Source organism: Fonsecaea pedrosoi (genome assembly GCF_000835455.1).
Source record: "Fonsecaea pedrosoi CBS 271.37 unplaced genomic scaffold supercont1.1, whole genome shotgun sequence".
Taxonomy (NCBI): Eukaryota; Fungi; Ascomycota; class Eurotiomycetes; order Chaetothyriales; family Herpotrichiellaceae; genus Fonsecaea; species Fonsecaea pedrosoi.
In genome coordinates, this window is record NW_013550615.1 from 3,491,110 (window position 1) to 3,514,292 (window position 23,183).

Below are 23,183 nucleotides of genomic sequence, written 5' to 3' on the forward strand. Positions count from 1 at the left end.
TGATAAGGGAAGACAAGGTATCGTAGCGGTATACACAAATACTTCACAGATACCAAAGTTCAACATGATGTTCCTTTGATTAGACCCTGGATGCCGATCTTACCTTTCCTATCCAGCTATAAACAGAATAATTCGTTGAATTTCGTTGTTAGGTAAGGTACTTTGCATACATAAGGTGGAAAGGATTGTATCATGTATGCTTCGTAGACTGACTGATCCAAAGTGCTGTGTTGAAGGCAACGTCGTTCTGGGTTGGATCTGTCAAGCTTCGTGCCGTATCGGAAGGAAAACCTTGACAGATTGACAGAAAGCACCTCCAGGGGTGGCGTAGGTGCGTGTGTAGGTGCCAAGGGGGCTTAAGGTCTTTGGTTCAACATCGTATGTTGGCGGTAGAGGAACCCCTGTAGCGCCTGGGATAGGGGGACCTGCGTTTTGTACCGGAGCCCACCAACAAAGCAGCTCCTCTCATGCCCAAGCCTGAGCTTCCAGGCACTGGTAGGTACTTGCCCACCCTTGTCTCGGTGCTGATTCCATTCGTTACTATCCGTATGTAGTCCAGTCACGTGCTCCACTTGAGGATCTGATGACTGCCGCGCATTAGCCACACCGCCGGATTCTTTTTCCGTTGCTCCATCCATTTGTTGCTCCTAGTTGGACGCTGGTCAGCAGACGCTTTCTCCCTCGAAAGGTTGCCCTGTTGCCGTAGACTCGAGTCTTCATCAAATCTGACCACATCCTTCATCGACACGAGGCCAGTTCCAGGCAGTGGCTGCTTTGGATCGAAAGCCTCAAATCTGGGATGTGGGCCTTAGCGCTGCGAATCGGCCACTTCTGGAAGCCTTTTCCGCTCAGCATTTCGCTGTGAGGGCACAGTTCATTCGTATTCTCTCCCCCACCCCTGGTTCTGGTTGGTATATCTACCGCTCGAGACCCTCCAGCGTCGCGGACTCGCGGCCGGGAGTTTGGGCCCGCTTAGTTATCTTCAAGATTTTCCGGCTGATCATCAGTCAACACTACCTCCCACCTTGCCAGCAACTCTCCCATCGTATAGTCTTCGCTATCTCCCGCGTCTCTTTTGACAAGGGCCAGGTTCGGGTAGACGCTTCGAATTCGTTTGTGTGCCCCCGTGGTCCACACAGTCTTGTCGAAATCATCCAGGATCTCAACCAGCCTTGGAGGAAGCTGGACACCCATCGACTGCGCTGTCGGTCGCAACATCCGGAGCATACCGGCAAACACCAGCCAGCGTCGTGCACCTACCATCAAGTACATCGTCAGATCAACAAGTGCTTCTTCGTTCTCCCCTGATTGTAACGACGGATCGCGCAGCGCTTTCAGCAGAATAAAATACGCGATCGCAGCCGCCTGGCAACTGCCTGCCATCACACGAACGAGGCCATATGTGGAGCGAAACTGTCGATAAAGTGGAAGCATGCGACCGATTAAGAGAAGGGAGGTGCTGCGAGCTGTTATAGCCGCAGTCGACTTCGACTGTGCGGTGAAAGATGCTGGAACAGGGGTTCGCCCTGGTGAACCGTCGCGTGCAGAAACCTCACTCAGGGTAAGAGAACACGCATAGTAAATGGCGCTGCAATAGTTAGCCGATAAATTGTGCACACTCACGCTCCCCATCGCTGGGTAAGATCTCGCTCACTGTAGCTCAAACAATGGCCCAGGTGTGGCCGTGTCGGTTTGCAACGTCGCAGAGAGGGTATCGTACCAGCTTCGCAACCTCTCCATCAGCAGCAAGGGTGTATTCCTGTCTCGCTGTTCAGTGAAGGGCACACTTAATGCTACTTCATATGCTATCTCAGCCAAGTCACAATATGCGTCCACGACTGCCTCTCCATACAACAGTTCTGTTCTATCTGCACGGGGATATGGTTTCCACTCCACTGAATTGTGAAGGTCTTCGTCGTTGAAGGGGCGCGGCACTGTCGGCGGCAGGAGCGCAGGGCTTTTGAGAAGGAAAATGGCAAAAATCCTGTCGAGTGAGCGGAACACGGTCAACAAATGGACCCGACAAGCGACTCACGCGTTGCAGGCAAACACCGACCACGAGACATTCAACATGGCTGTTCTCATCCTACCCACGGACTCGGCAGGGCAATCACGTGGTATCTTGACTTGGTTACCAAGATCCATGTCTCGGTACATGTGGACTACCTGCGACATGGTCGACCAGCCAAGTTGATCTTTTCCGCGCATGTTCTGGTACAGCATGAGAAGATACAGGCCTTGCAAGTTGGTCATGGAAGATCGCCCTTCCTCGCGGTCCCATAAGCGCCTCGCTTCGTCATAGAAATGCTCCCCCCACGTGTCCAGATCGTCAGGGTCGGAGAAGGCCCCTGGTAAGTCAGAGTAGCTGCAAGAAAGGGCTAGCAGCGCATTCACGAGAAAAGGGGAGCAGAGAGGACTCATGGCGTCACCGGCTACCATGGCTTCAATCAAGGCCGGTTCATGAAGAGGGTGCATGAAGGTGTTCCACCAGGTGAAGTAGAGCGAGACTAGATGGGAGACGAGATAGTCATCGTTCGTGACTGTCGTCCAGGGCCTTGCCCTGAGCTGAAACAGGGGTTCGTCCGTCATCTGCTCGACGCTCATGGTCTTCCTTCGTGCTCTACTCGTGGGGACCTGCTCTGCAAGGCTGGCAGCTTCAGCTCTCAGTTTGAGGAGACCGTCGATGGTGGCATCTGTCTTCGGGCTGCTGTCGCGAAGCTTCCTGACACTTTCATCGATAAAAGCATTGATCTAAGGCCGCAAGTACGGTTAGTGTTATCCTTTCGGAAGTGGGAGCTCACCGAATCATGGTTCTAGTAGGGGTCGTGTTTCTCGTCCTCTAGATCTACAACCGAATGCGCAAAAGACCGCAGGTCGACTCACGGTCGCCACGGGCGCATCATCTCGAATCAGTCTGAAGAGGCGCTGGGCATCGTTTTCGTCACTCGATCGAATCGAACGCAGCAGTCCGGTCAAGAGATCACGGTGATGCTCTGTGCCCTCCTCCATCTTCCGCTTGATCGCCTCCTTTCGCCTCCCATCGAGATCTTCTCTGAAAATACACTCGGTTTCGAAGGTGATACAAGCATTGCAAGGCCCTGGCGGGCCGCTGCACTATTGAATCGTCAGCCCATGGTAGGTTGTGTGAAGACGGAAGAATGCCGACTGAATTCCCCCTACCTTTCTTCGTTTGGCCTTACATGAGAGGCACGCTGCGGTGGCGTTGCTCCTGGAATTGCGGGTGATGCTCCGCCCACGTGTCGGGATGGACGACCCGCCGGGTTCATCGGGTGGGGGATTTGCTGGTGTAATGGGTCTCAGGCGCTGGGACATGGCTTTTTTGGTGTTGCCGGATCCAACATCCAGGGCGTGACTGATGGGCTGGGGGGGGGTTGGTCGTCCAAGCAAAGCCCTCACGGAAGTTGTTTCCAGGGAGGAGATTGAATCAGCAAGTCCTCGCTCGCTAGGTCGAAAGTGGCTGGGCACTCGATAAGCGCAGACGCCCGCGGGCGGTCACGCGGCGTGGGACCTGGGCTGCATCGACTGGCTGGCTGGCTTGGGCGAAGGAAGGGGAATGAGCGATGTAGGTAGGTGTAGCTCGCTCGTTTGCTCGCTCGCTGGCCAGCCCGTGGATCTGCTCTGCAAGTGCCACCACCAGTCAACGAGTTCTAGCGCCAAGGGGAACATTTTTTGCCGCTGAAATTGTGGATACATCGACCCTAGCGATATACCCTTCCACTAAATCTGCTACGGCTAGACTTGCTGAACCGGCGCCGAGTTAGTCTATGCTTTGCAGGTGTTCATTGGCTGGATATCTTTTAGCATTTAATCCGCCACAACTCAGTTACTGTATAGTACTGCGCCAAGCCCCAAAAGTCCAGACCGTCGCCTTGTTTTTCGTCTGGCAAGGTCATTTTGGTCTTTTGAACTGTCTCGATTGCCAAGACTGTCAAAGGAGCACGCGCATGCACATTCACAACGTCTCTTGGTACCTAGTAGTGGAAGTAGAGGCAGCCTGCCTTTTTCCCTTAGCTGGTTAATACGAAACTACCATATAAAGGTGTTAGTGTAGCAGCCTGAAAAGCAAATAATCGTGCTCCGGTCCCCGACTCCGCGCGCAACAAACTCGCAGAGCTTCAAGCAGAGCTTTAGCTGTACTGGACCCTGGCCTTCAGGGCAACGGGTCCCTGAAAAAAAGAAATTGGGTCATCAGCGCACAACACACCCCAGCTCTGAAAAGAACAGTCTGAGAAGCGTAGGAAAAATCAACTCCCCATATCGTAACGGTGTGGACGTTAATGCCGTCACCGAGCCTCCACATCCGCTACTCGCCCTCTGCTTCCTCCTCAGCTGCAGTCCTCAACTCATACGCAAGATCATAACATTCCGCGAGAAGATCGTTCACACTGCCTTGTCCCTCTGGGATATCATTGCCAATTTGGAACTTCCCATCAACCCGCATGTTGTCAATAGAGTTGAGCTTCATGCTGTAAGGATACAATTCTCGGGGATTGGAAACGCCCCCCGCCTTCTTGACCTCGACCAGACATTTCCGCAAAGTGAGAAGCTGGTTGTATATAGGAAGTAGCGCTTCCGAAACCGGCTCGGATGCGATCAGCAACTGATAAATGTACGCATATCCTCGCCGGATCAGGTAGAGCAGCGTCTGTCAATGCGGGTCAGTAACTGTGGCCGATTCACATGTGGAAATCTTACTCTTTGTGCGTGTAGGTCCGCAGGGTGGCCTTCGGCGTCGAAGAAATTCCCATCTCGTCTCGAATCGTCAATGCGATCCAACTTCCTCTGCCACATAAACAAGTCGGTTTCGCGGAGGGACCAAGCTTGGGTCATGGTCAGTCGATCGAGCTGATTGCGGATTTCCAGGAGTTGATCATAAATATCTTGGAATCTCTCGTCTATCTTGCCTTGCCTGGTCCGAAGAGGTTAGCCGACAAAGTCCAAAAGGGAAATGGGCACAAGCAACTTACTTTTGTTCGACTATATCGGTGAATTTGAGGCACCTTTCAAGCAGAGGTACCACCAAGTCTTGCCCGCCCTTGACTTCCCCTTGTTCACTCGGGAGTTTTCCATCCTTCATGGTTGCTTGGATCTGCAGAAGCTGCTCCCGCAGTTCATTCAAATCTTTCTGGCTGAACTACACAAGAATTAGTATAGAAATGTGACAGAGTTCGATTTCAGGAAGTACCTTGCTCCTGGTGTTCAAGGCCGCAATAGCTCGGAGAATAGAGACCAGTTTCTCCCAAATTGGGGTCATTTCCGGAGAGAGTGTAGAAAGGAAGTTGCGCAGTTCCTGCAGCATTTCCCGGCAAACCTCCAGGCGATATTGGATGCGGGTCAATAAGTGATTGGAGTACTTCTCCTTGCCGTGGTCGAGAGTGATCTGCATCTTCTCAAGTGTGTGTTCCAAACTGGTCAAGTCTCTCTTGCTATAAAACGCAGCTTCTTTGAGGTGTTGACACAGGCGCGTGATGTTTCCGGTCATGGCGTATAGCGCAGGCGCTTCGTTGTTCCGTCCCACCGCCATAAAGAAGAGGGAGACAAGTTGAAGACAGTCATCCAGGACTGTGTCGACTCGGTTTTGCAGTAAAATTTCCGGACCTCGGACAGAGTTGAGGATCGAGACTTGCTCAATGACCTGCTCATACAAGGGAAGGACATCGGAGGATTTGACATAGGTGCTTTTGTCTTGCTTGAGGAGCAGCAACTTGTCTCTGATCAGGAGCAGCTTGTCCAGGATCGGTTTCTCTTGAGGCCCGACGGGCGCAGTTGTAATGGGTGAATCAGACATGGTCGGTGGTGTTCATCAGAGGCAAATTTTGGTAATCTGGGGGAGGGGCAGCAGTACAACCGGCGCAGCGGGCACGCACGAGAGGTGTCTGTGGGCAAGAGTCGTCGTGAAGGTCAGGCGTCGCGGACAAAGTGTGTCGTGAAACAAGAAGTGAGTCGGCTTCAAATTTGCCGTCGACAGCAGTTCAGTTTGACGGTGGGCAGTGATTGAGTTGTGCCTGCGCATACAGGTACGTGCAGTGGATTTGGTGGGATGCACAGGCACTGGCACAGCATGATATTGGAAACGGTGGGCATGCGGTCATTCAGCTGCTTAGAGAGAAACTTGCCCCTCGCGGCTCGCACTGGCAGCAAAATGCTGGCTAATCAGAGGGCCCAGCGAAAGCCCCGGAGAACTCACGACCCCCGGCCGTCCCGGGCTAGCCTAAGGCTCTGGAGGACGCCTGGACGCCCATGTGAAGCACCTACAAGTAGAAACCTAGAGAACTAGCTGGGGGAGCCACCAGGGGTTCCCCTCGCCTTGGCATTTGGCCTTTCCAGCCCGATCCGCGCCCCACCTTGTTACGATCCAAAGTCGCAGCCCCGAATCCCACCGATGAAGAAAGTCCGTGATCCTCTGGTGCGCCAGCCTTGTCTACAATACATGTCTTTGCTACTTGAATTGAAGGTCTGAAGCTTTGATCCCTCCTTGTTCTCACCACTATACACTCTGTCTCCACGGTATCGTATCCCAGAAGCGCACCTTTCGGCCGCATACTCCGGCAGCCATACAATCCCGCCACGCACTGTACATCAGGATCGCCATACTCTGACCTTCACTAGTCTGATTGACGGGGTTTGTACTTGGGACGTGGTCGACATCTGCCACGGGATCAACACTGCCGTCTTGGTTGATATGCTTGGCTACGGCATGACGGTTCACTTCAGCCCAGTCAAGAAAGCGCGGTCTTCCATAGACCTCTGGTAAGAGCACTGCCAGTCTATAGACTGCGGAGGCCATCAGCGCAGTGCCCGCAGCATCTCCATAAGCCCAGAGAGAAGACCGATGGGATGGCCCGTCCAGATAGTTCTTCAGAAGACCAGACTTCTCATCTCGACTCTGGGCCATGGTACACTTCAGCATATCGTCAATGATACCTGTCAGTGCCTTTGTGCTCCGGACCCTGAACTCAAGGTATTGGAGCCTCTCGATTGCACTGTTTGAAGGAGGCTGCCACCTCAACATCGTGGCCAAGACCCGAGCCATTCCTGCTACAGCCCATGCATTGCTAGTAAGCCATACATCTGGGTCTGTACAGCAGATTCCGTGCTCCAGCTGTGAGGGCTCTGAGACAATATGCCTCCATAGGCCACGACAAGTTTGTCCATCTTGCAGCGAGATACTCGTCCTCAGAACGACGTTGTAAAGCTGACATTGCTGCACAGACGTTTTTAAGCTCTCCATGTCCTGGAAAGCCACACCATAGTATGCAAGGAATGGAGGCACCATATAGACGAAATCACCCCAGAGCTCAGGGGGCTCCTCGCGGTGTGAGATGGGTGACGACATGAGATGACCGTTGAACCGTGTGGCTTTTGTCATGAGGTAGTTTGCCTGCCGCTTTGCAGCGTCGAGGTAGGTCTTATTGTGGTGGGATAAAAGTAAGGCGGCTGTTCCAAGAGACGCAGGATCCGCTGCTGAGCCTGTCCCCTTGTGAGTCTGAGGGATCCAGGCCGTAGTCAGAGCCAAATCCGTCGCCCATACTGACCAACAGGAACCGATTACAACTTACCTTCGCCGTCGACCAGTAGATCTGAGCCATTATTCCATATCACGCCTCTGGCAAAGGCAAGACCTTCGACTTTGGAGGGATCAGGGATCCTGGGTATCTGTCCTTGCGGAAATGGATGGGACCCAAAGACAGTCAAGTCACCGTCATAGAACTCAAGAAGAGCTTCAGTCAGCGTTCCAAACTCCCAGGACCGTGAAGTGAGGGCGTAGGCCTTCGCAAGAACCGGTTGCGGCTCAAAGCCTGCGTCTGGTGGGGAAAGAGGAGTCCAGTTGATAACCGCCATGACAGCCACAGCCAGACTTGCTACATAGTACTTCATGTTGTCGTTCTTATCCAAAGATTCAGGACATCACTTCCGAGGGATATGGCGAAATGAAAGAAATCCGAGTTTCGAGCGCGACAATATCAGGCTAAATGTGCGTTGACGTGATGACGCAGCTTTACGCTTGTTACAATGGTATAGGCACTTACAACAGGTACTACGGCCGGGCTCCAATTCTACCTCGGATTTCTAGCACGGATGAGAGAGGAAAAGGAGACAAGTTGAAACACCATGGCAAAATGAGGTTCGTCTCACGCGGTAGGGATGCCTATATGAACCGAGACGCTTGTCAAGGGCGCTCATAAACTCTCTCGCCTTCAAACCAAGTGCCCAGGACCTGAGCTTCATCGAATTCACCTTTGCTCAGGTCATGGTCGATCATTATGAAGTTGGCTTTCTTTCCAACCTCAATGGTTCCAGTCTTGTCCTCTCGGCCCGTTGCTATCGCACCTGCGACGGTTAGCATCTTACAGATTGCTTCGGCAGCTGTAATTTTCACGGCCTCCGTTGCTGGCAGCGCAGCTGCGACGCTGTCCGCAATCAGAGCGCAAGCAGGTAGGAGGGACGGGTCTTGGAAGGCCCAGTCACTTCCAATCGTCAGATGGGCCCCGTTTTTGATCATCTTCCCCCAACTCCAGTCCATCAGGCCATTGGACATGGTGGTGAGCGGATGAACAAAGAACATTGAGGGAGACATCTCGGCGGTGACATTGAGCTGCCGGAAGCGTGGATAATCATCTGCCTGCATTAGCAGTCTTCTCACCAAGCCCAGACATGGGACATACCATCATGCACACCGCTGCAATGCGCAATTTCATGCCTTGGCCCTTGACTATTGGTCTTCCTTACAGCCTCGTACACATCCAAGGCTCGACGTGTACTGCCAAAGCCTGTGCAGTGAATCTTACATGTCATGCCCCTCGCATCCATCTTCGAGACGGCTTCGGCCAGGTCGTCGATCTGTATCTTGCTCTCGTCAATCGCTCCAGACTCAGTGAGACCGGCGTGCGTGTAGTACGGATGCAGTGGGACACCATCCAGCATGAATTTGACGAAATTGGTCTGGACATGTTGAGACCGTAAACTGTCCGCCTGATCAAGCGTCTTGTGCAGGGTTTCGAGACATTCTTCCGCAAGCTGCTCTGGCTTGTATACGATGTGCGTTTGCACGTCCACTTTCAACTCCCCGGTAACATCGAGCTCCCCTAGTGCTTTGAGAATGAGCGTATTCGACGCCGCTTCTTGGAAACTGGTCACTCCTACCGAGTGAAGCAGCTTCACTGCGTGCAGAATACTGCGTTTGATGTGTGCCATTTCTGGTTTCGGCATCGCGAGTGCTGCTTTGGTCATGGCTAGCTCGGTCATTTCACCGGTCAAGGTGCCATCTGCGCGGCGGAAGAAATGGCTGTGTGGCCCGTCAGGTTCTGTGAGGCTGTATCCCGATCTTTCCAGAGCAGCGGTATTGAGGAACATTGCATGACCCGCTCCTCCCCGCAAAAGGACTGGAGTATCGGGGAATTCACGGTCGAGGGCTTCTCGATCGAAGTCCTCAATGCGGTAGAGATCCCCGACGATCCAGTCTCCATATGCATGGGCGTGTTCACAGGCGCACGACGGCGACTTGAGCCTCTCGGCGATGTTGGACGTGGTGACGTCGAACCCAGGCTTCAGATTGGAGAGACGAGAGAGCCCTGCGACAAGAATATGGACATGGGCATCGTGAATACCCGGCATCACAAAGCGCGACTGTAGATCAAATGTGGGAAGACTTTCGCGGCGTGCGATGTCTAGAATGTCGCTGTTGGTTCCGACGGCCGTAAACTCGCCGCTTGCTGAGACTATGAATGCCTCGACGCGGTCTCCATGATTGCTTGCCGTGAAGATATTGCCAGTGTGGTATGCCACAGCTCCTTTATCTTTTGCTGCCATGGTCTGTACCCAGATGCTGGCTACTGCTGCCACAAGATCAAGGAGTGGGAGGACCGGTATCGCAACGGACCCCTTTTATGGGTGTGAATAGGCTTGACGTCCTCGAGGTGCGATAGATTGATAGATTTCTACTCAGTAGAGATATGAAGTTTGGACTTGGGCCATAGCGACAGGTACAGAAGCCAATGGGCACTTTATCTGGACTTTGAGGGGAGATGTCAGCATTTATTGTTTAGGCGTTCCGCAGGCCAGTGAGATATATCTACCTATCTGCTCCTCCTCGGTACATGTTCCGAGTTACAACGGTCTCTTTGTCTCGAAGAAGCGAGCCCCGAAGTCGTCAAAGTCGTCAGCTTGTTCTTGGCCTCGACCATTTAATATGCGGTGAAGGAGGTAGATGGTCAGCAGAAAGTGAGTGATGGCACAAATCTCCCGATCTGGTTGTAGGTGTCGAATGTTACGTTGTACTGGTAGAGTCCTGGAAAATCTCTCGCAGCCGAGAAGAGGTGAGGGGTTTGGGTACTGGTACTCAGGTAGTCGCTTCAAGGTACTTGAACCCTCGTACTTGTACCTGTTGTACCTGTTGTACTTGTACATGTACCTCGCAAAGGGACGGAGCGTTTCCTTTTCGGGGTGTAACACAAGGCTGCAGCTTCGCAATGTTGCATCACGACTTTCACTTGATAATTCCTTCTGCATATGTCTCAAGTCTCTGCTGTTCTTCCTCAAACTGATTCGCCCATCTTCACCGGAATGCCTCGTGGAGATATCCCTTGATGAATACCTGACGAGATTGTCCTATAAGCCTCCCCAAAGCTGTTCGAACAGACACGAGATCCATTCTTATCCGGCTCATCACAAAATCCTTGAAATGCTCACCTCCAAGGCATCTAAATGCCTGTAGCACTACAGCCTCATCAACATGATACGCGAGGCAACGACACTTGAGGTCCGCTGGTATCTATCGCCACCGCAAGGTTTTCTACGAGTAACTAAGGATGATAAATAGATGGATGTTGCCATACTGCCAAGTGAGAAAAGAAAAATCGAGATATATGCCATGCAACTAGGCAGGGAGCGCTAAGCGACTGGCCCGCGGGCTCAGATCATCCCAGGGCGTCCATATGGGCGGGAACACGGGCATCTGAGTAAAGTGTGGCGCAGGCTATCTCAAGGTTCCCCGGTAGTTCAGGCATGCCAGGCTCAAACTCGAAGCTAAGCACCTCAACCTACTCCCTCCTCCGTATCATAAGCGACGATCATGGCTTAGGTCTCCAAAGGTCTCACCTCCTCGAGCAATCATGGCGGCTCCAGTTCGATGCCAATCCCCCATCATGAAACGGGATGAGCTTTTTGCACCGACTGCCTAATTGGCCTATGGGCCGTGCCCACTGTGGCAGATGGCGACTACAACTGCCTCTTCTTCACTCTACCGTTGCAGGAAACGAGACTTCCCGAAAGGAAAAATACCCCAAACTCGATGCCATCATGGACCACACTTTCCTTGTTTCTCAGCAAAGCCTGAAAGATGGGAGTCTCTTACTCTCTCGCCTTTTCGCTTTTGCCAATCATCGCTGCGGTGCTGTTTTTTCCATCCTTGGAAAGCAATTCCATTTGTTTCCTTTCGGATTTTTAAGGTGCACTGCTTTTACCCGCAATTGGACAATCGTGTTGAGCATTTGGGGAATGGCCAGTGCGCCTCCGGCTTCCGACTCAGGCCATGATTATTGAAAATGTCGAGGCTTGGTGAAAGTGTTTCCCGAAAATGGATTCGGGAGAATCGTTAATTCACCCTAACCCGCAGTCTCGTTGTTGGACACTGGAACAGCTGGGTATATCGTCTATTGTCGACCAAGACGGTAAAGAGCAGTTGTTGATCCAACTTGACTCGAATGCATCAGACAAACACCTGCAGTCTTCTGAAGCGATTTTGGACAGGTCAACGGGTCGTTGGACACCGTGTACACCTCGAATTGCGCGTTCAAAGCCCGAGCTACCACAACGCCCGTCACGCTGTTCATTGAATGAAGAACCAGACACTAAGAGTTGGACAAGCCATCTCCCCCGCAATGAAAATGTACACTGGTTCTTGACCAGCGTGGACTGGAATTCGACCGATTTTGGGCCTTTGGACACCTGGCCAATTTCTCTGAGGACGGTCGTCAGTCTTGTACTGGCCGATAACTCGCCCGCCGTCGTCTACTGGGGGCCTTCTTTTTCTGCTTGCTTCAATTTAACGGCATACAACGACGTGTGCCAGAGGCTCAACACTCAGTCCGAAATACAAGGAAAACCTTTCAAGGACATATGGGAACAGTCATGGTCGACCTTGGAAAGCTTTTATAGGGTGATGCAAGACAACAGTCGCACCATGAAGAGCATGGAGCTGACCTTGTTTCCCCAACAGCCTAATGGGCGTCTTGAAGAGAGTTTTTGGAACGGAACCCTACTGCCTATCCTCGATGAGCAGGGCAAAGTAAACGGCTTTTACAACCGGGCAACCGAGATTACCAATGAAAAGGTAAGGGAAAGGAGGTCGAAGATGCTTTACTCAATCAGCGCACCGCCAACAGATCCGAATGGGTCGGTTTGGGAGCATCTTTTCCAAGCCTTGAAAGAGAACCCACATGACTTCCCCATGGCTTTCGCGTACTCGGCTGAGGATGATACCTCATCTTGCAAGCTGACTTTACAACAATCGTTGGGATTACCGCCTGGTGGACATCCTCTGGTTCCCAAGTACGTGGATATTTACGAAGGGTCCGCAGGATTTCTATTCTATTACCGCCGATTGAAAGCCACAAATAAACCGATTATACTCCACCATATGGACAACACACTCCCTAGAAAATTCCTGGAAGGGTTCGATTGGCGTGGCTATGGTGATACCCCAATTTCCATGGCACTGCTACCTGTTTCTGTCAGCAGCAGACTGCTGGGTGTGGTCGTATTTGGCCTCAATCCGAGGAGAAACTATCAGAAAGAAGATGAAGCTTTCATACAATCCTTGTGCCGACAAGCATCTGCCACCATTGCCTTTGCTGTCGACCGTGAAGAAGCATATGAGCGCGCTGAAAGACTCACTCTACAGCTTCAAGAAAGGGAACGGCAAATCAGAGAGATTGCTGAACATGGCCCGGTGGGTATGATTCGTCTTACTCCTGCCGGAAATATCATATGGGCTAATCGACGTGAGTATTCTGCTTTTCAAATGATCATCGTGAATGCCACCTCGTATCCAAGTCGTCGTTTTGTTCGCTCCGTCAACTTGCAATATACGCTTACAGATATTCACAGAGTACTACGAGATGACTGGTCACTCCCTTGAAGACAGATACGAGTTTTCTTTCCTTGAGCCTCTCCATCCCAGTGAAAAAGACCGTATGATGAGAATGTGGCACGAACTGCTCAAGAACCTTCAGCCCGTCAGCCAGGAACTGCGACTGCGAAAAACGTGGCAGCCTCCAGCTACTGCTGGAAATCCATGTCCGAGTGAAGAATCTTGTTGGTTGATGCTACATGCTTTCCCAGCTCTCGACGATGGAAAGATCAAAAGTATTGTCTGCTGTGTCACAGACATTAGCAAAACCAAGTGGACAGAAGAAGTTCAGAGTCGCCTGGCTCTCGAGGCAACCGAGGCACGAAAATTACAAGAGGCATTCATTGATTTCGTGTCTCACGAGATGAGGAATCCTCTCGGGGCAATTACCCAGCTTGCAGATGGGATTGTTGCGTCTCTAGACGACTGGGCTTCGTCAGATCGGTCACCAGAAGCTACACACCAGCTGCTCAAGGACAATGTCGATTATGCAAAGACAATCTTGCTGTGTGCTTCACACCAGAAACGGATTGTCGATGATGTCCTAACACTGTCAAAATTGGACTCTCAGCTTCTCTCCATCACCCCAGTTGTGACCAAACCACATGTTGTGGTCGAGTCGGTGTTGACCATGTTTCGAGCAGAGTTTAATACACACTCGATCACTGTCGAAAGCGCTGCAGACGACACATTGGAGCGATACAACGTCGACTGGGTTTGTGTAGATCCAGTGCGGCTGACGCAGATATTCATCAACCTCTTAACAAATGCAATCAAATTCACAAAACTCGAAGCTGTCCGCAAAATCACTATCCGACGATCAGTTTTCATCGGCCAGCCGCCGCACATAGACAATATCGTTTGGTTTCCTGCGAAGAAACAGAAGCGTCCACCTATACAGTTTCCCCAGTGGGCAGAAGGCGAGCCAGTAAATCTACTTTTCTCGGTCTCGGATACAGGCAGGGGTTTGGAACAGGAGGAGATGGCTCGACTATTCCATAGATTTCAGCAAGGGACGAAGAAGACGCATATCAAATATGGTGGCTCTGGTCTTGGGCTTTTCATCTCTCGCGAACTTACCGAAAACATGGGAGGCGAAATTGGTGTGATCACCGAAAGGGGCAAAGGCAGCACTTTTGCATTCTACGTACAAGCACGTCGAGCAGCCGCTCCTGACGACGATGTGCGGGTGCCCCAAACTCCAGACTCATCATCGATGCCGCGGCGTACGTCTACCGCTCTCAAGGCGGATATTCCGGTTAGAGGATCTCCCAGCATCACTCCAACCGAGCGGCGGCCGCCTTCCGTGCTTCTTGTTGAAGACAACATTATCAATGCGCAGGTGCTTACCAAACAGCTCGAAAGGGGAGGTTGCACAGTCTACAATGCGAATCACGGAATTGAGGCCCTGGATTTCCTCCCCCGAACAAGGGCATGGCACGATTATCGACCGATCCAAATGGTCGAGACTCCATCATCCAACCTGGACGTTGATATCGATTGCATATTGATGGACGTGGAGATGCCGGTGTTGGACGGCTTAACGTGTACCAAGCGCATACGGGAGCTGGAGCGAAAGGGAAAGTTGAAGCGACATATCCACATCATTGCGATCACCGCGAATGCCCGGGCAGAGCAGATTGATGCGGCTTTTGAGGCAGGTGTCGATGACATCCTCCCCAAGCCATTCCGCGTCGTGGAACTGCTGGAGAAAATCGAGAACAACAGGAAGAAGGGCAAAATTCCGATCGATGGTGAATAGAATATGCAATTTCGAGACCAGCTTTGGCGTTCCACGTTCCAGGATGGTACCCAGCCTACCATCGGACTCGCAATATCAGTCTTTCAAAATTGGAGGGGATGAATTTGCGAGGAAGTAGAGAGACTATACAATGACACGTTGTCAGATCCCTACAGAACCAGCTTCTACCGGCCACCGTCTCAATCTTCGGACTGTGGATATGACGACGAAGGGCCGGAAGATTGGGGAGTTGGACCAAAGTGCCTCCACAAGGTCTGTATCCAAAAGATTGTCTCCAACGTCCCAAACACCATCAGAGAAGCGATCACAGTGATCTTGACGGCGCGAGAGGCACCCAGATGTGATAAGCTGAACGAAGGGTAAGAAGGATTCGGCCGACTCTGATTCGATTGAGACGTTTTGGTGGTGGGATTGGGTGGCTGCTCAGTGCGGGTGGATGATGATGTTGGGCGGCTGGATTGTCGACGCAGTTTGGTAAAGTTCTGGAGTGGCTGAGATGGATGTCCGAGGTCAAGTGTCGATAGTCCAGGCTTGAGACGCAGCCTTGACAAGACGAGAGGAGAAGGTGTTAAAAGTACTGGCATTGCTGATTGAAAAACGACTTTCTTGGGTGGACGTAGGGGCATCTGCTTTTGGGAGATGTTGGGTGCTGGACGCAGGAAAGGCTGGAGCGCAGGGTGGCAGCGGTGATGATATATTTGTTCTCGAGACGGACTGCCTCCATGGCACTGATACCCCTGGGTTTTGTGATTTGCATGATGAAATCGTCCTTGGTCTCTGGTGTGTGAGACTGTGAAGAGGAACTGCGGTATAAACTACACTAATTGATTCGTTGCCTGCGATGTGGCGGCACCAGCGGCGACTCCACCTCGTGATCGTGATCGTATTCGTACCTTTTGTTTTCGTTCCCCAGCGACTTGATGCTTGGTTTACCTCGTACACGATCCTCTTTCCCACTTCCACACCCACCCCAGTCAGTCAGTCAGCGCCATTTCCCTTTACTGTGCCTCCTCTTCTGTTTTGTTATCGAGCAATCGAAAAGGGTCCCTCCCCCTGATGCCTCCACGACGCTCGCATCAGAAGTCGCGCCGAGGTTGCCTAACCTGCAAACGGGCCCATGTCAAATGCACCCAGACGGGACCCCCTTGTGACCGCTGCAAACTTAGGGGAACAGCATGCGAGTACCTATATGCGAGTCCAGACTCTAGCAGCCTTGCACAGGCGCAAGATCCGCCATTATTGGACCGTGGGGCTCCGGTGGCGGCCACGGAGGAGGAACCCCCACCGCTGTTCCTGAATGAGGCTGGCTTGCTGGAACTCCAGCTCATGCATCGCTGGTCGACGGTGACTTACAAGAGCCTGTGCAGCAAGGTGGCCGAGGATGATTATATCTGGCAGATCGCCGTGCCGCGGTGGTCGCTGCAGCACGATTTCCTCCGCGCGGGCCTTTTCGCCCTGGCCGCCTTCGACTCGGCCAGCTGTTGCTCAGCACCCTCTGGATTGCCAGACCGGGCGAAATACCTCGCCGTGGCCGTCGAGTACCAGACCCATGCGCTCAACAGTTTCCGCCGTCGGCTCCAGCAGCACCAAGGAATCACCGACAAGGAAACCTGTGAGGTGTTGCTGTGCTTTTCTCTCATGCTCATGGTGCTCGCGCTGGCGTCGTCGCAGTTCATGGTTGAGTTGGCCTGTGGCTCTCAAGGTGGCGGTGGCGGTGATGACGACGAGAGTATGGTGCTCAACACGCTGACGCACTTTGAGCTGCTGCGCGGATGCAGCACTGTTCTCGGTGACACGGCAGAGCAATACCTGGCCCAGAATTCCTACATACAGAAACTCACACCTTTCGAGATGCTACCTCGATCGCCGTTGGACGACGACACGGCCGTGGCCCTGTCCCAACTGATGACGGCCAATATGCGGAGAATCAACTCGACCGTGGACGAATGCTGCGAGCACCAGGTCCAGCACGCCGCACACTCCGAAGCGTGCAAGAAGGCCATCACCATGCTCGAGGAATGCTTCGCCAAATGTGTCGGCCAAGGCAAAGATCTCGACTACCAAGGCTACGTGTTGGGCTGGCTGAACATGGCCGGCGAGGACTATGTCTACGCCATCAGGGCCAATGACCACGTCGCGCTCCTAGTGTTGATGCACTGGGGCGCGCTGGTTGAGAGACTCGGCCGCCGCGTCTGGTGGGCCAGAGACTTTGGGAGGCTTCTGGTCGAGGAGATCTCTACAAAGGCACTCCAGAGGCAGACGGCCGATGACTTGACCACGGATCTCATCGCTTCGGCGAGAAGGATAATGAATGGCCCCGCAGTGTGAGCGCAAGGCTGAGTGGCGCGATGGATAAGGAGCAGACCCCCACACCTTGTCGCAAACGAGACTCACCCAGGGACCGCGCCAAGACCCGAATGCGATCACGAATACGATCACGAGGCTGGCAACAAACTGTGGACCTCCTTTGATCAATAGTAGCGACAAGGCGGAAAAGCATCGCTTCGTTGTTTTCTCGGTATGGTCTGCCTTTTTCCTCATAAAGATGCAAATCGCTCGATCCTATTGTCGCGGATTTCGGTCAATCAGTCATGCGTTGCGACCCGAATGAAAAATGACCAACTTCATCATGAGTGATACACAACCCTTAATAGCGCGCAAGCGGTCTACCTCATCAGAACCTCGCAGCCAGGATGGCTTTACCGGAAATGCCACTATTCAACCTCCTGCGCAAGAGGACTCTCTGCTTTCGAAACTACTCTCTTTAGTGGCTGCACGCACGAAATTGCCCATCCTCTTCGGGCTGCTCGTGATATGTTTGCCTACTGTCTACCTCTATTCTCGCGAGACCAGTCGAGACCACCAAAAGCGAACCGACACCAGCATCCTCGTCTGGACCTTCATCCTGGGTGGCACCGTGGGCATAACCGTCGCCATGCTCGCGCAATCTGTCCTCGCGTACCTCCTCGCCGTGCTCTGCTTCAACGGCCACACCAATGCGATGGTGTACCTCGCCGAGACGGTCAAAACCGAAGACGACATCATCGACGAAGCTCACCGGAAGAGACGGTGGAAAATGTCCCATCGCCCGGCATATTGGGTGTTTATGATGCTCTTCGCGTTCGTGGTTGCGGGTCTGGTGGAGGAGTCGATCAAGTACATTGCCATCACAACGATGCTTGGCTGGGGGCAGCGATCCTCACACGGTGCCGGAAATATCATCAATGACCGTGACTACATGACCGTTGCGGTTGCGGCGGCCCTGGGCTTCGCCACGGTGGAAAACATGACCTTCCTGGCCGGTGCTGCCCGCCAGCGCAAAGGTAGCGGTGGTTCTGGTTCTTCGGCGGGAGGTGGTGCCACCGCCCTCCTGACGGCCGTGGAGAGAGCAGTGATAGGCACACCGGGACACTGCATGACCGCGGCGCTGATCGGAGCCAACATGCTCGTGCGCGCACGCCACGATAGCCTCGGAGAAGGAGGACAACACGGCACTCTCGCCAGCATCCTCACCACCTGGTCGATCCTGCGCGGTCCGGCCCTCTTCCACGGCTGCTTCAATTTTATGCTCTTCGCCGTCAGCGCCCTCGAGGGCAATGTCGGCTGGATCCATCCGCGGGGCTGGCGCACCGTGTGTTTCGTCCTCGTGGTCGCCGTGTCATTGCAGGCCACTCTGGCACTGGTGCTCAGGGCCAAGTTGCGCGAAGCGGGACTGTTGTGATGTCGATCTGTTGACCTGTCACCTGCTCACCTGCTCACCTGTCGCGCTGTCGCGCATTGATTGATATGGTTGAGCGCCACATCTACACCTTTTTAATCTTCTTTTCCACGAATTCTCTTTCTCTACCAGTTTTTTTTTGGGTGGCCGTCCTCTGCTGTCAGTGAGGGACCTAGTCCCGGTGGCTTTACTTCTTGCTATCTATATATATACCCAGGTGTTCCCCCTTCTTCGTGTCAATGCATATATGTATTAACAGCTCGAAAATCAGCCTGCTGGGAAATTTGCTTTAATAGATTTGGATCGGATTGGTGTGATTGGAAAATGAACTGCGCGATTGCGCGAAACTCATCTCACTACCCATTCTCACTTACTCGGCACCAGGCACTTTTGGTTGTGAACCTGGGCTGAACGATAAGTGGATCAAGGGGCTTTTTGAATAGTACAGATATCATTAATGATACATGGCCTAGGGCAGTATACTCAGTCACTCACTCACAAACTCAACTCACTCGGTACTACGTACTCGGGACGACGTCCTGCGGCCGTATTTGGCTAGGCACTGGTATACCATAGTCACGATACCCGGCTTCTGGCTGCGTGGGCATATGCTCAAAAGCCTTGGATCGGCGATAGATATTATATGTTTCTCCGAGATACGGACACATATATAAAACGGCAGATCGGGGCATCGACATCGACATCGTCGTCTATCTTTGTCATCATCATCACAATTGATCTTCGTCGTCAGGGTCGGGCATGCCCTCTTCATAGCCCCAGTTCGCGGTACGGGTTTCTGTTCCTCCTGATACGGCGACATTCTTCTCGTGGATGGGGACTTGATCGGACGCGTGTTCCTCGTCATAGCCGTCGTCTTCGTCGCCGGGTGCTTCCTCATCCTCTTCGTCTCCTGCTTCGTCACCTTCTTCGCCTTCGTCGCCTTCTTCATCTCCTTCTCCATCATTTTCTTCGTCGTCTGTAACACTCACGTCCTCTGCTTCACTGCCGAGTTCTTCCTTGATCAGATCCCGTCCCTTCATCTTCTTTCTCTCCCGCTCATACTCGCGATCATACTCGTCGTCCGATTCGTCCGAAGCGCCACTACCTTCACTCTCCCCTTCACTTCCCGGATCGTAGTCTTCCTCTTCCTCGTCCTCTTCCTCATCAAGCTGTTGCTGGGCTTTTTCCAACTCGGTTCGGTCGTCTTCGTCACCTTCTGCATTGCCTCCATCACCGTTCTGTGTTGCACTCTTGCCGTTGGCCGTCGCATTGAGCTTCTTTGCTCGCCTCGACTCGGCAAGACTGGCATCCTGTAGATCATGCCGCTTGACGTAGGCGTCAATCCCCGGAAAATCAGCCTGATCCAACATGGCAAACTCGACCTCCTGAATTTCTTCACTATTAGTCCCATCCGCCAAGCTGGCTCGATAGGCGATGTTCAAATTGAATGTCCTCTGCAGCACGGACGTGTAAGAGATGCTTTCGACGTCTTCAAACGCAAAGAAAGAGAGCGGCTTCTTGAATCCAAAGAAGATGCCATTGCTCAAAAAGAAGAGGTATCCGTCCTTACTCCCGCGGAAGGCTTTGACATGATACGCTTTATCGCCTTTCCGATGGGATTCGGGTTTGGCACTGGAGAATTCCTCCGCGGTAGGGAGTGTGAGGCTTTTCCCGCTCTTTTGGAGCAGATAACCCAGCGCGTTTTCGAGCATATCATCAGGGCCAGGCGCGATTTTAGCAAGGTCACTGCTGGGGATGTGACACGACTTGAGCGGGCCGTCATTGACAGCCCAGATGATGGCGTCAGTGTTGTTGTTATTGTTGCTGTTCGAGTCTGGCTTCAGGAGTAACACAAAGTTGTATTGCTTCGCGGCCTTCTCAGGTATGGGCAGTCTCAGGGCGTAGGTAACCTGGTCCAGGGGCACTTCCATCTCCACCTCGTTGCTGGCAGGATTCCTGGTGTAGATGGCAAATTTTGTGTCCGTGCCGTTGATGTCGGCCCCATATTGCGCGATTCCCAGGTGTAGCTTTTTGCGTTGTGGTAGTGAGAATGAGATGTCTCTTGCTTCAAAGACCACCTCGCGCGGTTGATCACTTTTCTGCGCCGTCTGCGCGAGGGGAAGAGAGGAGCCGTCCGGGAGTTTGCGCTTCTTGGACGCGGGTTCGTCCTGTGCAGAGCCGTTCACTTGATGTGAATGGAGGTGGTAGGATGCAATGTCCTCGAAAAGGGGCGCATGCTGCGGAGTTGCGTCTGCGGCATCCCATTAACAATGTACCTCCGTGGGATGATCTCACACTGGACACTCACCGATGGCGTCAAAAATCCTCTTTCGTAGTTGCGAATTGCTGGCAAATGCTCGATTTATGGCATCGCGTCCTGACATCTTGGACGGGCCTGAGAGGTTTCTACGAGGAGAAGCAATGGAATCTGGGAACTGGCTTTCTGGTTTATGGAGGTGGTTTAATAACATGCAGGCAGAGAACAAGTCCAGCGATGATGCAATTGGCTCCTCACGCCCCTGTGGCCCCTGACCGCGTTTCCACCACTCAATCATAGACCAACCCACCTCGCATGCTTATTGCTCCTCCAAACGTTCGCATGGAACACGGTCAACTGCAATCAATGGCTACCCAACGACACCAATCGGTAATCCATCACAAGCAATTTTCTCCGTTCCGACACAAATTCTATGCCTCTAGACATATTCCGCCGCATCGAATTTCTCCTTGGACCAGAATTTGGCCTTGATGGGATTGCCGTTGAAGATTCTCCCTTCCAAAGCATTGACTGCCCGCAGAGCACTGAGCTGGCTCACAAACTGTACAAACACCAATGCTTCGCCCTCTTCACTTTCTGGTCGATGGATGTAGACTCTCTCGACACTGCCGTATTTGTCTCCACATTCCTCCCCAATCTCTTGCAGCAGACCGCCCTCTCCCTGAGTGAGTTCGTCGTCGAGATCTAGGCCGTTCAACATGCCCTCAAGGCGAATCACTTCAGACATTGCTCCAAACTTGCCTTCTTCCTCGACAAGGCCAGTCTTTGATTTGTTACCACCGAGAATCTTACCAGTACCTGTCGGAGTAGCGAAGCCACCACCTTCTGCATCCGATTTCTTCTTGCGTTTGTCGGCCTTGGCATATAAGGGGTTGATGATCCCAGTGCCGTGAGCTCCGAGGCCTTGACCCTTGCTCCAGCCATATTTCGCCATCAGACGTTCAGCAAATCCCACTTGCCCAGGACGTTTGGATCGTGGTTCGTCATCGTCGCCATTTTCATCAACACCTGCTTCAGGTTCGGCAACATCATGTCCCTGGCTTGGTCCAGATGCTGAAAGGTCTTCTGGTGCAGTGGGTAAGGTATACCGTACTGGTGCCCTGGAAATCTGACCAGGTTGCGGGGGGTCTGCTGGAGGCGAAGGAACACCTGGCGGCTGGCCTTGACTCATGCGCATTCGTCTCAGATACGCGTCCTCCCCAGTTGCATCGTCCGGAATCTCAACAGGTGGTGGCGGTGGAGGAGGGCTGTCGTCATTCAGGTTAGGTGGAGGAGCAAAAGACATGGAAGGCGGAGCGAATTGTTCTGCCTCCATATCAGTAAGTTCCAAACCCGTCCGAATCCTCTTTCCTTACTGTTCATGGGGCGATGGTAGTCATCGTCTTCAGAGTCACTATAACTCCTCTGCCTTATGCGGTGTCTGTAGAGGAGGTCCTTCCACTCCCTAACTTCGCGGATCTTCTCCTCGCTGTGCTTGTATTCTTCGTAATTGTTGGGTCTGCTCGGATCGTAGATGTCATCCCAATTCTGAGTCACTTCTGCTGCTGCCTTGTTCTTTTTGCGTTTCTTACGACCCCCTCGCTGGCGCTTCCCAGCGTAGAAATTGTTCACGTCATCGTCGTCCGACGCCGTAGCTGTCCAGTCCGCAAGAGTGGTCTTGGGCGCAGGTGGTTGCGGCACTGAAGTTTCTGTGGCAGCACTTGGGGCGCCTTCGACTGTGGGGGTTGTAGTACTGGCCGCTGGAGGGACACCGAATTTACTGGCGATGGCTTTTGCTTTTGCCTTTTGCGCAGCGATCTGGGGTCTTTTGGTAGGTTGGAATCTTAGGGAGGCTGTAAATCACGCGAGAGCATGGCGCAAAAACGTGAGCAGATCTATTCAGCAAACCTCTAGGTTCTTACGACGAAGAATGTACCAGCGAGTGCTTGCTGTCGCTTGACAGCCTCATCCTGTTCAGGAGAGCTTTCGACCGGCTTGTAGGAGACCGGCGCACTGGAGATGGTGCCAGGGCCAGCATTATTGGAGTCAAGGAGGTTCGCATAGAGCGACAAGCCTCCCCGCGTGGGTGTCGGCGCATTGTTGGACATGTTCTCACATGTGCTTTTGCTTAGACCAAGGTGGGTTGGAGCGCGAGGTGCGGCGACTTAGAAAGTGATTTCCACGGAGAGTCTAAACTGCGGTCTCGTGATTGGGACACCGACGGGCAGTTCTCGGGGGAAGGGAAGTGACTTAGCCTGCAGAAGGCCCCCGGTTCTAGGCACTCTTGGCCCCTATT

General features: G+C 52.8%; 9 protein-coding genes across 9 annotated transcripts; 3 read left to right on the top strand and 6 right to left on the bottom strand.

The window, feature by feature from the left end:
- Positions 1-972: 972 nt before the first annotated feature.
- On the bottom strand, positions 973-3,333 carry Z517_01264 (uncharacterized protein; the record flags this gene model as incomplete). Its single annotated transcript, XM_013434225.1, has 5 exons — positions 973-1,588; positions 1,655-1,984; positions 2,036-2,751; positions 2,884-3,114; positions 3,181-3,333. 5 exons carry the CDS (start codon positions 3,331-3,333, stop codon positions 973-975), a joined length of 2,046 nt encoding a protein of 681 aa, XP_013289679.1.
- Positions 3,334-4,324: 991 nt separating this feature from the next.
- Z517_01265 (uncharacterized protein) lies at positions 4,325-5,809 on the bottom strand (the record flags this gene model as incomplete). The annotated part of the gene is made up of 4 exons (XM_013434226.1): positions 4,325-4,666; positions 4,717-4,930; positions 4,989-5,155; positions 5,207-5,809. 4 exons carry the CDS (start codon positions 5,807-5,809, stop codon positions 4,325-4,327), a joined length of 1,326 nt encoding a protein of 441 aa, XP_013289680.1.
- Positions 5,810-6,508: 699 nt separating this feature from the next.
- Positions 6,509-7,899, bottom strand: Z517_01266 (uncharacterized protein; the record flags this gene model as incomplete). Its single annotated transcript, XM_013434227.1, has 2 exons — positions 6,509-7,491; positions 7,581-7,899. The coding sequence occupies 2 exons, from the start codon at positions 7,897-7,899 to the stop codon at positions 6,509-6,511; spliced, it is 1,302 nt and encodes a 433-aa protein (XP_013289681.1).
- Positions 7,900-8,191: 292 nt separating this feature from the next.
- On the bottom strand, positions 8,192-9,831 carry Z517_01267 (uncharacterized protein; the record flags this gene model as incomplete). The annotated part of the gene is made up of 2 exons (XM_013434228.1): positions 8,192-8,640; positions 8,688-9,831. 2 exons carry the CDS (start codon positions 9,829-9,831, stop codon positions 8,192-8,194), a joined length of 1,593 nt encoding a protein of 530 aa, XP_013289682.1.
- Positions 9,832-11,596: 1,765 nt separating this feature from the next.
- Z517_01268 (uncharacterized protein) lies at positions 11,597-14,912 on the top strand (the record flags this gene model as incomplete). The annotated part of the gene is made up of 2 exons (XM_013434229.1): positions 11,597-13,022; positions 13,129-14,912. 2 exons carry the CDS (start codon positions 11,597-11,599, stop codon positions 14,910-14,912), a joined length of 3,210 nt encoding a protein of 1,069 aa, XP_013289683.1.
- Positions 14,913-15,968: 1,056 nt separating this feature from the next.
- On the top strand, positions 15,969-17,240 carry Z517_01269 (uncharacterized protein; the record flags this gene model as incomplete). The annotated part of the gene is made up of 1 exon (XM_013434230.1): positions 15,969-17,240. The coding sequence occupies one exon, from the start codon at positions 15,969-15,971 to the stop codon at positions 17,238-17,240; it is 1,272 nt and encodes a 423-aa protein (XP_013289684.1).
- A 286-nt stretch (positions 17,241-17,526) lies between these two features.
- Z517_01270 (uncharacterized protein) lies at positions 17,527-18,633 on the top strand (the record flags this gene model as incomplete). Its single annotated transcript, XM_013434231.1, has 1 exon — positions 17,527-18,633. The coding sequence occupies one exon, from the start codon at positions 17,527-17,529 to the stop codon at positions 18,631-18,633; it is 1,107 nt and encodes a 368-aa protein (XP_013289685.1).
- A 725-nt stretch (positions 18,634-19,358) lies between these two features.
- Z517_01271 (uncharacterized protein) lies at positions 19,359-21,014 on the bottom strand (the record flags this gene model as incomplete). Its single annotated transcript, XM_013434232.1, has 2 exons — positions 19,359-20,881; positions 20,939-21,014. The coding sequence occupies 2 exons, from the start codon at positions 21,012-21,014 to the stop codon at positions 19,359-19,361; spliced, it is 1,599 nt and encodes a 532-aa protein (XP_013289686.1).
- Positions 21,015-21,326: 312 nt separating this feature from the next.
- Positions 21,327-22,995, bottom strand: Z517_01272 (uncharacterized protein; the record flags this gene model as incomplete). Its single annotated transcript, XM_013434233.1, has 3 exons — positions 21,327-22,213; positions 22,264-22,740; positions 22,824-22,995. The coding sequence occupies 3 exons, from the start codon at positions 22,993-22,995 to the stop codon at positions 21,327-21,329; spliced, it is 1,536 nt and encodes a 511-aa protein (XP_013289687.1).
- Positions 22,996-23,183: the final 188 nt, after the last annotated feature.